Raw genomic sequence first — 15,437 nt, 5'->3', positions numbered from 1 at the left:
AGAGTGGGAATCAGAATGAGGTGGGCTCTTCATTCTTCCCATGGTACCTCACCTCATCCAAGAAGCCCCCAACCTGGGAGAAGGAACAAATTTTCCCTCCATATTTAAAAAAAAAAAGACACCACTGATAATGGGCGTTCCCTTAATGATTGACTTAACTCCAGTACAGAGGCCGCGGGGGAAAAAGCATATGCAGAAACCGGGAAGAATATAACCTGTAAGAAGGTAAAAAGAGCATAGCTCATGGGAGAGCTTAGTGGGTCAGACTGATTTCATTTCACTCAATAAAAGAATAACACACTCTAAAAATACCAGTGCGCAATGGATTTGATCTTTCTTGACACCTATAAAGTTTTGACAGCCCACATGTAACATTATTGTGAACCAGTGAAACAAGGCGTCTACAGACAGGAAAAATCAATGCCACAGGCAGGCTGAAACCCAGGCTAGAGGAAAGGAAGAGCATAGTTAAGAAGTGGGGAAAAGCTGGAAAAAAAAAATCATCACAAGGGCTCCCCAGTATCAGTCCAACAACAGTTTAATAATTCATTCAAGAGAAAGTTACTGAGTTCCTATTATGTGCAAGACAGTATAGGAGGCACAAGCTAGAAAGTCAACAAAAGTAAAACGAAGCAGAAATAAGAGGGAATGGGACTTCCCTGGTGGCACAGTGGTTAGGAATCCGTCTGCCAATGCAGGGGGCACAGGGTCGAGCCCTGGCCTAGGAAGATCCCACATGCCACGGAGCAACTAAGCCCGTGAGCCACAACTACTGCAGCCCGCGCGCCTAAGAGCCCGTGCTCCGCAACAGGAGAAGCCACTGCAATGAGAAGCCTCAGCTCGCCGCAACTTAGAGAAAGCCCGCACGCAGCAACAAGGACCCAATGCAGCCAAAAATAAATTTAATTAATTAATTAATTTAAAAAATAATAATAACAAATAAGAGGGAATAAAACAGACACAAATGATGCAGGAGAAAGAACGGCAAAACCATAAAAAGAGAATAACAAGGGTAGCCCCCACTCACCACAACTAGACAAAGCCCTCAAGCAGCAATGAAGAGCCAATGAGGCCAAAAATAAGTAAATAAATAAACAAAAAAAAATTTAATTAATATTAAAAAATAACAAAAAATAAATAGAATCGTAAAGTTAGAACATTGTTGAAAAGCTGTAAAACTACTCCAAAAAACAGATCAAAATATATATATTTAGGAAGGCTGCCCCCCTGTCATATATAAATGCAAACTTATTTTTGTTCATTCATGGGCACTAAATTACTTTATCCAAAGCATAATATATTTTATTTTATTTTATTTATTTATTTATTTATTTTTGGCTGTGTTGGGTCTTCGTTTCTGTGCGTGGGCCTTCTCTAGTTGCGGCGAGCGGGGGCCACTCTTCATCGTGCTGCGCGGGCCTCTCACTGTCGCGGCCTCTCTTGTTGCGGAGCACAAGCTCCAGATGCGCACGCTCAGTAGTTGTGGCTCACGGGCCTAGTTGCTCCACGGCATGTGGGATCTTCCCAGACCAGGGCTCGAACCCGTGTCCCCTGCATTGGCAGGCAGATTCTCAACCACTGCGCCACCAAGGAAGCCCCAAAGCATAATATTTTAATTAAAACAAATAATCAATATTACACTTCTCCTGTCAAATCTAGTTCATAAATTTACTCTGCTATGTAACCATAACGTGTCTAAGAGCTAAAATTAATGAAAATACCTTTGTATGGTTTGTGGAACTCGTCTCAAAATTCCAGGCTTTTAAAATAAATCTGAGCAGTATTTCTATATTATCTCTTTTCTTGTGAAGCAACAGATACTGTTGTCAAAATTCTGTCATTACAATGATTCATGAGCACCATGCTCTAACTAATCTGCCAGACAATAAGGCACTATCTAGACACTGTGACCAAACAAAATGAAATATAAGGAAGACAATGACCCTATTCTGGAAAATTTACAACCTATGTCAACACTGGGATTTTTCTTTCATTGGTTAGCAAAATAAAATAAATCATATACTTTCTTAGAGCATTCGGTAGCCATGACTCTTCTTTTAGTGTAATGACCAGAAAAGAGTTAAGTATGACTTTATTAGGTCAATTAGCAACAATCATCACTGGAGGGTAAGTAATGCGGTATTAACTGATAGCAATGCTTCCGCCTACATTAGACCTAAAATAAAACTACACTGAGTTCTGAAAGTATTATAAAGGAAGAGACGAGGTCCCTAATGAGAAAAAAATAGTAAGAAATCAAAGAAGTAAAGGCTTTTTAATTAACCATTCCTACAGAAAGGAATAGACTATGGTAGTTAAGAGAACAGACGCTGGAGACAAATGTGTGGGTGTGAATTCCCACATCACCACTAACTAGCTGTACCCATGACAAGTCAATGAACTTTTCTGCATCTCCGTTTCCTCACCTACAGACTGGGGATAACAACAGTACCTATCTCCTAGAACTGTTGTAAGAATTAAATTGCTTTTAAAATACCTCAGGTCTTAGATATGACACCAAAAGCACAAGCAACAAAGAAAAGTTAGATAAAGTGGACTTCATCAAAACTTAAACCTTCTATGCTTCAAAGGACACCATCAACAAAGTGAAAAAACAACACACAGAATAGGAGAAAATTTTTGTAGACCATATGTCTGATAAGGAACTTGTTTCTACAATATAAAAAGAAATCTTACAACTCAACAATAAAAAGACAAATAACTCAATTAAAAATGGATAAAGGATCTAAAAAGACCTTTCAGTGATCCAGAAAGGATCTCATTCAGATTCGATGGAGAAATTAAACCCTTTACAGACAATCAAAAGGTAAGAGAATTCAGCACCACCGAACCAGCTTTACAATAAATGCTAAAGGAACTTCTCAAGGAAGGAAACACAAAAGAAGGAAAACACCTACAGTAACAAACCCGAAATAATTAAGAAAATGGTAAGAGGAACATACATATAGATAATTACGTTAAATGTAAATGGATTAAATGCTCCAACAAAAGACACAGACTGGCTGAATGGATACAAAAACAAGACCAGTACATATGCTGTCTACAAGAGACCAATGTCAGACCTAGGGACACATACACACTGAGAGTGAGGGGATGGAAAAAGATATTCCATACAACTGGACATCAAAAGAAACCTGGAGGGCTTCCCTGGTGGCGCAGTGGTTGAGAGTCCACCTGCCGATGCAGGGGACACGGGTTCGTGCCCCGGTCCGGGAAGATCCCACATGGCGCAGAGCGGTGGGCCCAAGACCCATATATATGCTGTCTACAAGAGACCCACTTCAGACCTAGAGACACATACAGACTGAAAGTAAGGGGATGGAAAAAGATATTCCATGCAAATGGAAACCAAAAGAAAGCTGGAGTAGCAATTCTCATATCAGACAAAATAGACTTTAAAATAAGGACTATCAGAAGAGACAAAGAAGGACACTACATAATGATTATCAAGGGATCGATCCAAGAAGAAGATATAACAACTGTAAATATTTATGCACCCAACATAGGAGGACCTCAATACATGAGGCAATGCTAACAGCCATAAAAGGGGAAATCAACAGTAACACAATAGTAGGGGACTTTTAGCACCCCACTTTCACCAATGGACAGATCATCCAAAATGAAAATAAATAAGGAAACACAAGCTTTAAATGACACATTAAACAAGATGGACTTGGGCTTCCCTGGTGGCGCAGTGGTTGAGAGTCCGCCTGCTGATGCAGGGGACGCGGGTTCCTGCCCCGGTCTGGGAGGATCCCACATGCCGCAGAGCGGCTGGGCGCGGGAGCCATGGCCGTCGGGCCTGCGTGTCCGGAGCCTGTGCTCCGCAGCAGGAGAGGCCGCGGCAGTGAGAGGCCCGCGTACCACAAAAAAAAAAAAAAAAAAAAAAAAAAACGAGATGGACTTAATTGATATCTATAGGACATTCCATCCAAAAACAACAAAATACACTTTCTTCTCAAGTGCTCATGGAAAACTCACCAGGCTGGATCATATCTTGGGTCACAAATCAAGCCTCGGTAAATTTAAGAAAATTGAACTCGTATCAAGTATCTTTTCCAACCACAACACTATGACACTAGACATCAATTACAGGAAAAAAATCTGTAAAAAATAAAAACACATGGAGGCTAAACAATACACTACTAAATAACCAAGAGACCACTGAAGAAATCAAAGAGGAAATCAAAAAATACCTAGAAACAAATGACAATGGAGATACAACGACCCAAAACCTATGGGATGCAGCAAAAGCAGTTCTAAGAGGGAAGTTTATAGCAATACAAGCCCACCTTAAGAAGCAGGAAACATCTCGAATAAACAACCTAACCTTGCACCTCAAGCAATTAGAGAAAGAAGAACAAAAAAACCCCAGAGTTAGCAGAAGGAAAGAAATCATAAAAATCAGATCAGAAATAAATGAAAAAGAAATGAAGGAAACAATAGCAAAGATCAATAAAACTAAAAGCTGGTTCTTTGAGAAGAAAAACAAAATTGATAAACCGTTAGCCAGACTCATCAAGAAAAAAAGGGAGAAGACTCAAATCAACAGAATTAGAAACGAAAGAGGAGCAGTAACAACCGACACTGCAGAAATACAAGGGATCGTGAGAGATGACTACAAGCAACTCTATGCCAATAAAATGGACAACCTGGAAGAAATGGACAAATTCTTAGAAAAGCACAACCTTCCGAGACTGAACCAGGGAGAAATAGAAAATATAAACAGACCAATCACAAGCACTGAAATTGAAACTGTGATTAAAAATCTTCCAACAAGGGGCTTCCCTGGTGGCGCAGTGGTTGAGAGTCCGCCTGCCGATGCAGGGGACACAGGTTCATGCCCCGGTCCGGGAGGATCCCACATGCCACAGAGTGGCAAGGTCCGTGAGCCATGGCCGCTGAGCCTGCACATCCGGAGCCTGTGCTCCACTACAGGAGAAGCCACAACAGTAACAGGCCCACGTACTGCAAAAAAAAGAAAAATCTTCCAACAAAAAAGCCCAGGACCACATGGCTTCACAGGCAAATTCTATCAAACATTTAGAGAAGAGCTAACACCTGTCCTTCTCAAACTCTTACAAAATATAGCAGAGGGAGGAACACGCCCAAACTCATTCTAAGAAGCCACCATAACTGATACCAAAACCAGACAAAGATGTCACAAAAAAAGAAAACTACAGGCCAATATCTCTGATGAACACAGATGCAAAACTCCTCAAAAAAATACTAGCAAACAGAATCCAACAGCACATTAAAAGGATCATACACCATGATCAGGTGGGGTTTATCCCAGGAATGCAAGGATTCTTCAACACCCGCAAATCAAACAATGTGATACACCATATTAGCAGACTGAAGGATAAACACCATATCATCTCAATAGATGCAGAAAAAGCTTTTGACAAAATTCAACACCTATTTATGATAAAAACTCTCCAGAAAGTAGGCATAGAGGGAACCTACCTCAACATAATAGAGGCCATATATGACAAATCCACCGCCAACACCGTTCTCAATGGTGAAAAACTGAAACCATTTCCTCTAAGATCAGGAACAAGACAAGGTTGCCCACTCTCACCACTGTTATTCAACACAGTTTTGGAAGTTTTAGCCACAGCAATCAGAGAAGAAAAAGAAATAAAAGGAATCCAAATCAGAAAAGAAGTAAAACTGTCACTGTTTGCAGATGACATGATACTATACATAGAGAATCCTAAAGATGCTACCAGAAAACTACTAGAGCTAATGAACGAATTTGGTAGAGTAGCAGGATGCAAAATTAATGCACAGAAATCGCTTGCATTCCTATACACTAATGATGAAAAGTCTGAAAGAGAAGTTAAGGAAACACTCCCATTTACCATTGCAACAAGAAGAATAAAATACCTAGGAATAAACCTACCTAAGGAGACAAAAGACCTACATGCAGAAAACTATAAGACACTGATGAAAGAAATTAAAAATGATACAAACAGATGGAGAGATATACCATGTTCTTGGATTGGAAGAATCAACATTGTGAAAATGACTATACATCCCAAAGCAATCTACAGATTCACTGCAATCCCTATCAAACTACCGACGGCATTTCTCACAGAACTAGAACAGAAAATTGCACAATTTGTATGGAAACACAGAAGACCCCGAATAGCCAAAGCAATCTTGAGAAAGGAAAACAGAGCTGGAGGAATCAGGCTCCCAGACTTCAGACTATACTACAAAGCTACATTAATCAAGACAGTATGGTACTGGCACAGAAACAGAAAATATAGATCAATGGAACAGGACAGAAAGCCCAGAGATAAACCCACGCACATATGGTCACCTTATCTTTCATAAAGGAAGCAAGAATATACAATGGAGAAATGACAGCCTCGTCAATACGTGGTGCTGGGAAAACTGGACAGCTACATGTAAAAGAATGAAATTAGAACACTCCCTAACACCATACACAAATATAAACTCAAAATGGATTAAAGACCTAAGCGTAAGGTCAGACACTATAAAACTCTTAGAGGAAAACACAGGCAGAACACTCTATGACATAAATCACAGCAAGATCCTTTTTGACCCACCTCCTAGAGAAATGGAAATAAAAACAAAAAATGGGACCTAATGAAACTTAAAAGCTTTTGCACAGCAAAGGAAACCATAAACAAGATGAAAAGACAATCCTCAGAATGGTGTAAATACTTGCAAACGAGGCAACTGACAAAGGATTAATCGCCAAAATATACAAGCAGCTCATGCAGCTCAATATCAAAAAAACAAACAACCCCATCCAAAAATGGGCAGAAGACCTAAACAGACATTTCTCCAAAGAAAATATACAGATTGCCAACAAACACAAGAAAAGATGCTCAACATCACTAATCATTAGAGAAATGGGAATCAAAACTACAATGAGGTAGCACCTCACACCGGTCAGAATGGCCATCATCAAAAAATCTACAAACAATAAATGCTGGAGAAGGTGTGGAGAAAAGGGAACCCTCTTGCACTGTTGGTGGGAATGTACATTGATACAGCCACTATGGAGAACAGTATGGAGGTTCCTTAAAGAACTAAAAATAGAACTACCACATGACCCAGCATTCCCACTACTGGGCATATACCCTGAGAAAACCATAATTCAAAATGAGTCACGTACCACAATGTTCATTGCAGCTCTATTTACAATAGCCAGGACATGGAAGCAACCTAAGTGTCCATCGACAGATGAATGGATAAAGAACATGTGGAACATATATACAATGGAATATTACTCAACCATAAAAAAGAAACGAAACTGAGTTATCCGTAGTGAGGTGGATGGACCTAGAGTCTGTCATACAGAGTGAAGTAAGTCAGAAAGAGAAAAAGAAATACTGTATGCTAACACATATATATGGAATCAAAAAAAAAAAAGAAAAAGAAAAAGAAAAAGGTTCTGAAGAACCTAGGGGCAGGACAGGAATAAAGACGCAGATGTAGAGAATGGACTTGAGGACACGGGGAGGGGGAAGGGTAAGCTGGGACAAAGTGCGAGAGTGGCACTGACATATATACACTACCAAATGTAAGTGGGGAGCAGCTGTATAGAACAGGTAGATCAGCTCAGTGCTTTGTGTCCAACTAGAGGGGTTGGATAGGGAGGGTGGGAAGGATACACAAGAGGGAGTAGATATGGGGATATACGTATGCACTTAGCTGATTCCCTCTGTTATACAGAGGAAACTAACACACCATTGTAAAGCAATTATACTCCAATAAAGATATTTTTTTTTTTAATGGATAAAGGACGTGAAAAGACATTTTTCAATGAAATTGTACAAATGGCCTAGAAGCACAATGAAAAAGATGCTCACGGGCTTCCGTGGTGGTGCAGTGCTTAAGAATCTGCCTGGCAATGCAGGGGACACGGGTTCGAGCCCTGGTCTGGGAAGCTTCCACATGCTGCAGAGCAACTAAGCCTGTGCACCACAGCTACTGAGCCTGCACTCTAGAGCCCCTGAGCCACAACCACTGAGCCTGTGTGCCACAACTACTGAAGCCCACACACCTAGAGCCCATGCTCTGCAACAAGAGAAGCCACCACAATGAGAAGCCCGCGCACAGCAACAAAGAGTAGCCCCCTCTCGCCACAGCTAGTAAAAGCCTGCAGGCAGCAACGAAGACACAACACAGCCAGAAATTAATTAATTAATTAATTAATTTTTAAAAAAAGAAAAAGAGGGCTTCCCTGGTGGCACAGTGGTTGAGAGTCCGCCTGCCGATGCAGGGGACATGGGCTTGTGCCCCGGCCCGGGAAGATCCCACATGCCACGGAGCGGCTGGGCCCGTGAGCCATGGCCGCTAAGCCTGCGCGTCCGGAGCCTGTGCTCTGCTACGGGAGAGGCCACAAGTGAGGGGCCCGCGTACCAGAAAAAAAGTAAAAGAAAAAAAAGAAAAAGATGCTCAATATCAATAGCTATAAGGGAAATCAAATCAAAACTACAAGGAGGCAGAGAAAACCATAATTTGAAAAGATACACACACCCCTATGTTCATTGCTGCACTATTTACAATAGCCCGGATATGGAAGCAACCTAAATGGCCCTCAACAGAGAATGGATAAAGAAGAGATGGTACAGGGCTTCCCTGGTGGCGCAGTGGTTGAGAGTCCGGCTGCCGATGCAGGGGACACGGGTTCGTGCCCCTGCCTGGGAAGATCCCACGTGCCGTGGAGCGGCTGGGCCCGTGAGCCATGGCTGCTGAGCCTGCGCGTCCGGAGCCTGTGCTCCGCAACGGGAGAGGCCACAACGGTGAGAGGCCCGCGTACCGCAAAAAACAAAAAATAAAAAGAAGAAGAAGAGATGATACATACAGACAATGGAATATTACTCAGCCGTAAAAAAAAAGAATGTAATAATGTCATTTGCAGCCACGTGTATGGATCTAGAGACTGTGATACTGAGTAAAGTCAGACACAGAAAGACAAATATCATATGATATTGCTTATATGTGGAATCTAAAAAAAGGGTACAAATGAACTTATTTACAAAACAGAAGTAGAATCACAGATATAGAAAACAAACTTATGGTTACCAGGGATGGGGGGGGAGGGATAAACTGGGAGATTGGGACTGACATATACATACTACTATATATATAAAATAGATAACTAAAAAGAACCTACTGTGTAGCACAGGGAACTATACTCAGTACTCCGTGATGGCCTATATGGGAAAAGAATCTTAAAAAAAGAGTGGGGGGCTTCCCTGGTGGCGCAGTGCTTGAGAGTCCGCCTGCCGATGCAGGAGACGCGGGTTCGTGCCCCGTTTCGGGAAGATCCCACATGCCGCGGAGCGGCTGGGCCCGTGAGCCATGGCCGCTGAGCCTGCGCGTCCGGAGCCTGTGCTCCGCAAATGGGAGAGGCCACAACAGTGAGAGGCCCGCATAACGCAAGGAAAAAAAAAAAGAGTGGGTATATGCATATGTGTAACTGATTCACTTTGCTGTACACCCGAAACTAACACAACATTGTAAATCAACTATACTCCAATAAAAATTTTTTAAAAAGAAAAATATATATATATTATGGCATACTTTTATGATATTTTAACATTAGTAAATATACACAAATACAAGTAAAAATTCTATTTCCATTTTAAACGACAACAACAACAAAAAAAAGTACAAGGAGAAACCACTTCACCCTCACTGGAACAGCTATAATCAAACAGATGATAACACCCTGACCTGGGGCTCCAGGAGCCCCAAGGGCGGTTGCATGAGGCCGGCTGGGAGAGAGGGCTTAGCCTGGTTTCGTCCCACTCCACTCTGAGCCTTCTCGTCGACTGGGTTTAGATGGCTCCCGCAAAGAAGGGTGGCAAGAAGAAGGGCCAGTCTGCCGTCAACAAGGTGACGACCAGAAAATACACTCTCAACGTTCACAAGAGCATCCCTGGAGTGGGTTTCAAGAAGCATGCCCCTCGGGCACTCAAAGAAATACGGAAATTTGCCATGAAGGAGATGGGAATTCCAGATGTGCGCATTGACACCAGGCTCAACAAAGCTGTCAGGGCCAAAGGAATAAGGGATGTCCCGTATTGTATCCATGTGCAGCTGTCCAGAAGCATAATGAAGATGAAGATGCACCAGACAAGCTCTGTACGTTGGTTACCTATGTACCTGCCACCATTATCAAAAACCTAAAGACAGTTAATGTGGATGAGAACTAACTGCTGATTGTTAAGTAAAGTTATAGAACTGCCAAAACAAAAGTTAACAACAAGCATTGATGAGGACACAGGGAAATTGGAACTCTCATACACTGCTGCTGAGAAAGTAAAATAGCACAACCACTTTGGAAAACAATCTGACAGTTCCTCAAATAGTTAAACATTTAGTTACCGTATGACCCTATAATTCTAATTCCTAGGCATATACATAAGAGAACTGAAAACATACGTCCACATAAAAACATATATGAATGTTAACAGCACCATTACTCATAACAGCCAAAAAGTAGAAACAACCCAAATGTCCACCAGCTGATGAAGGGGGAAACAAAAAGTGGTCTATCCACAGGGTGAAATATTATTCAGCAAAAACAAAACATGAAGTACTGATCCACGATACAACACGGACGAGCCTTGAAAACATCACGCAAAGTGCAAGAAGTCGGTCACAGAAGACTACAAGCTGTATGATTCCATTTATACGAAATGTCCCGAACAGGCAAATCCAGAGACAGAAGAGTGGTTGCCTGGGGCTGGGGGAGGATGGGGGAAATGGGTGGTGACTGATAATCTGTACGGGGCTTCTTGCTGGGGTGATGAAAATGTCCAAGATTGATGGTGATACACGACTCTGGTCATAGAGTAAAAACCTCTGTATATTTTAATGGGTAAATTGTATTAAAACTGTTAAGAAAAAAAAGCACCTCGGACCAGTGCCTTCACATAGTAAGTGCAAATTGCTAATTTTCATTATAGGAAGAAGAAACTCCTGTCAACATTAAAATGGGAAAAGCAAATTTGAGTTAACTGAAATTGGACAAAAGATCACTTCACTTGAAACAGCTGTTGAATGTACATGCAACATTCAGAAATGACAAGGAACAACAGTGTGACACCAAGAAGCATTCTGTTTCAAATGCCCATCAAGGGCTCGGAAGCTGAGCTGCCAGAAGTGATTGGAGAAGCTCTTCCCGAGACGGTCAAACTTCTTCTGGCCTTTGAAATGGTTGTGAGGAAAGCAGGCAGCAAAAACTCTGAAACAGTTTCCTTCAAATAATTTATCCATTTAAAGTTCAAAAATAAAATGAAAGTGATACAATTTCGTGCTGGGTTTTCTATAGAGCTGAACAGTTTTGCCACCCGCCGAGAGAACACTAGCAGAGACTAAGGAGAGTCACAGCACACTGCTCCCAGGAGTCGCGAAGTGATTCCCCACCAACACATGTGCCAGGGTTTAGAGGGCAGAGAAGAGACTAACGTCTGAAAGGCAGATGAGACATTGGCGAGTGAAGAGAAGGCTGCGGCCAGTCCTGGGACAAGCCCTGTGAGCAGAGGCTAGAAGGGCTCCAGGCGAACTGGCGGTGTGGGGGGCGGGCAGAATCTCAACTCTCTCCTTGCTCTCCCTCGGGGAAGAAGATAGAGTCTGCGTGCTTCTCACTTGGAACCGTAATAGAGGGCGCTCTGGGATGCCAAACCCCGGCTCTGCGTCCTTTCCTGCCAGCCTCACCCTCTCCCTGAACGAAAGCCCCACAGAACCACCCTGACTTTACTCCCAGCACTCGAAACTCAATTTCAGCTCTATACAACCTTATTTTGAAAAGTTTCAGAAATAAAAAATATTATATTCTTTTTTTAATCTCAACATACGACTGATTTTTCTGACAGCTCTAAGCTACTCTGCTACTTGGTAGAAGCACCTAATTCTCCTGCAGGGATTCCCGTGCTTTCCATCAGGCGTGACTGGCCAGTCTGGGCTCGTTAACTCCTATTGCTCAAATACCAGCACATCTAACACTGATTCCATCGTTCATCAGTTCTGGATGGGAGGTGAGGGAGTATCATTCAGTTCCTCAGCCCACCCTCAACTGCTTTCTCATCAGCAACTCAGGTCTCCTAAAAACAAAGCAAAACATTTGTTTCCCTTCCTCTAGGAAGGAAAACACTTTCCACAAGCTCCATCAGGAAACATCAGCCTAGAGAAAGAATGCAACACAAATGTTAAAACAAAAATCTACAAACCTGAAGCAATTTCATTTCAAAATCAAGATACACAATGAGATGAAAGTAAATGTGTTGGTCACAAAGCATGTGTAAGCATGACCATCTGATTTACATCCTTCAAAGGAAGGGAGGGTTTCATTTTTTATTATTATTCTTTGTCATTGTCCGATTAAGGCAGAAAACAATAGAGCTCATTACGAAATAATTAAACACTGCAATAAAAGAGATTTTGCTGTATGAATTACAGAAGGCATTAAGGGGGAAAGGAAAACCCACCTCTGTAAAAAATGCAAAATGTCTTTCCCTGTTAAGAACACACATACAAAATGCAACAGAGAATTCAAATTCACACTGAGAGGAGCATAAGCCACAGGATCAGAGCAAAGTCATTACTATGAGTAAATTCGAAATTAACTGGCAGGCATGCTCAATGCATTCATAGAATTTTAAAAGCACACTGCAAATCATCCACTTAACCATGCTAGAGGAAGAATTTCCCTCTTCGACAAACAACATAAATCAATAGGGTGCCCCATGAAACAAGGAACAAACAACAATCAGGTTTGTAACAGTTCTGATTTAAAGTTACTTAAATCAGTATGTTCCAAAGATCATAATCCAGAAATTTAAACCATTCATTCACACCACCATGAAACAAGCACTTAAAAAAATAACCAAAAGAAACTAAGCACATAGATCATGTACCTGGATCAATGAGAACTTCTTGTGCCCCTGGAAGAAAGAACAGATTATGGTCTTTTATTTGAAAAACAAAACTACTTTTAAAGATAACTGCTAAATCACATTTCATAATTCACATAGCCTCAAAAAATCTGAGACACTTGTATCTGATCAGAAAAGCAATTCTGAGTAACAGTATGTTACAATTCAGTGCCTTTATGCTTTAGAAGGAAAAAAAGAAAAGAAAAACTATTTCTCACATCCTGCACAAACTGTGAAGTGCTTCCCTCTCTCTCTCCCTTCCCACTTTCCAAGCTTATACTCCCTAACTCTTCTGAAACAAGTATGAGAATTTCTTATTCCCACAAATAAGCCAAGTGACAGAAGAATATCAATTTATTTGTATAAATATACGCCCACACCTTGGCCTGGAGAAGAAAGGTATCAGAAGGCTATATGGAACTTATTACTCCTTCCTAAAATCACACGTGTGCGTGCACACACACACACACACACACACACACACACACATTCACACAGATTTACTGGACATTTCACGAGCTAAGGATTTCCAACTTCTAGAAGGCAGCTCTGTAGTTAGTTTACAACACAAAACAGTTAACTTCATTATTATCAAGAAGCTTTTGAAAGGCTTGATCATCTATTAGACCATCCAAATATCAACGAGACCCAATTAGCCTTCTCCATAGAATGTAACTTCCCATGATGGCAAAACATACCCTAAGAGGAACTGGGTTCAAGAGTCCTGCTTATCATTAGCTATGATCTTTTTTTTTTTTTTTTTTGCGGTATGCGGGCCTCTCACTGTTGTGGCCTCTCCTATTGCGGAGCACAGGCTCCAGACGCGCAGGCTCAGCGGCCATGGCTCACGGGCCCAGCCGCTCCACAGCATGTGGGATCTTCCCGGACCGGGGCACAAACCCGTGTCCCCTGCATCGGCAGGCGGACTCTCAACCACTGCGCCACCAGGGAAGCCCAGCTATGGTCATTTTTAAACATGGTAACAAGATTCAGAAAGGTATGTCCCAATAACATATATTCTTACTGAAATAGCATATGTTTTCAATCGTCCATAGAGAATAGGTCCCATGATGCTACTTAAGAGCTACTTTGTGTATTGCAATCTCCATTTTTACATGTAGACTAAAAATCACTGCCATCTAGAAGCCACGATTATAATAAAAAACAGGTGCTTTCTATTGGATACTGACTATATGCCAAACACAATGCTTGACAACCATCATGTGTGATTGTCAGGGCAACCCTACAAGGTAGATGGGGATGAGGAAGCCTGCAGTGCAGATGCGGAGCCAGGGATGCGGCACCATCACACACTCCACAACATGCCCACGATGAGTGCTGACGGATCTGCACTGAGGGGACACTGAGCTGTGTGGAACCTTGGGGAATGTGAGATTTCCAGATAGTGCTAAAAACTTCCTGTTCAGTGAAAAACCTGGTCAAATATATTATACTGTGCCATGTCCTTTGAATAGGGAATATGATTGAGACTTTTTCGATGCCTCAGAGTCATAATCACAATCATCAATTACTCGACCTCTTAGGGCGTCCAGGGATGAACCGGGCCCCATGTTAAGTACACTGAGATTGCAGAGCTTTTAAGGTTGTTTAATGAAGCTTGTAAAAATCTTTCGGTCTCATGCCTCGCACAGGCGGTCAACTATCACTTCTCACTGGTGTGGATGTATTAATACCACCTGAAATGATCCTTTTCTGCCTTTTAAGCTAATCCATCTAATCCAGTCTTTCCGAACAGCAAAGAACAAGCTCAACCACAAACAATGGACAGCTTTTACCAAATGAACTTTAACATCTAATCGGACTCCCTGGAAGCCCTTTCCTTTTATTAAACCCACTTCTAGGTACGCAGCAGTCTACTGACTGGTCGACTTTGCTATCTGATTATTTGGCCTCTACTCAGAAGGCTTCTCACCTCATTGTGTGTGTGAGGGGGTGGGGAGATAATAATTGGTGCTGTCTGAAGAAATCACAGTGAGAAAAAGGAGCACCCTCCAGCCAGGTCTCCACAGACAGGAGTACCTCAATGTGCTCAGAAATTGTATTATCAGCATCATCAGCCTCCAATGAACTGATTTCACATTAACCAAATTCATAAGACACTGGTGTAAGAAAATCAGAGGCTGGGACTTCCCTGGCAGCCCAGTGGTTAAGACCCCACGCTCCCAATACAGAGGGCACGGGTTCGATCCCTGGTTGGAGAACTAAGATCATGCATGCCGCAGGGTGTGACCAAAAAAAGAAAAAAAGAAAAAGAAAAAGAAACAGAGGTTTAACTTATTAATGTAACAGGAGACATAAAATTATCGATCAGGGCTTCCCTGGTGGCGCAGTGGTTGAGGGTCCGCCTGCCGATGCAGGGGACGCGGGTTCGTGCCCCGGTCCGGGAGGATCCCACATGCCACGGAGCGGCTGGGCCCGTGAGCCATGGCCGCTGGGCCTGCGCGTCCGGAGCCTGTGCTCCGCAAC

At 42.2% G+C, this 15,437-nt stretch overlaps 1 protein-coding gene and 1 pseudogene across 1 annotated transcript in view; one reads left to right on the top strand and one right to left on the bottom strand.

Moving 5' to 3' along the window:
* Positions 1 to 15,437, bottom strand: part of TRAPPC9 (trafficking protein particle complex subunit 9) — a 521,576-nt gene that overhangs the window by 478,713 nt on the left and 27,426 nt on the right. The window contains exon 5 of the mRNA XM_007464593.1: positions 12,933 to 12,959. Within this exon, the coding sequence (XP_007464655.1) occupies positions 12,933 to 12,959 (27 nt within the window). The remainder of the gene's footprint in view (positions 1 to 12,932; positions 12,960 to 15,437) is intronic.
* LOC103070046 (60S ribosomal protein L31 pseudogene) lies at positions 9,853 to 10,226 on the top strand (annotated as a pseudogene).

The sequence above is a fragment of the Lipotes vexillifer genome, unplaced genomic scaffold (assembly GCF_000442215.2).
Source record: "Lipotes vexillifer unplaced genomic scaffold, Lipotes_vexillifer_v1.1 scaffold394, whole genome shotgun sequence".
Taxonomy (NCBI): domain Eukaryota; kingdom Metazoa; phylum Chordata; class Mammalia; order Artiodactyla; family Lipotidae; genus Lipotes; species Lipotes vexillifer.
Note: the sequence above shows the minus strand (reverse complement) of the source record. Positions and strands in the feature narration are given on the sequence as shown.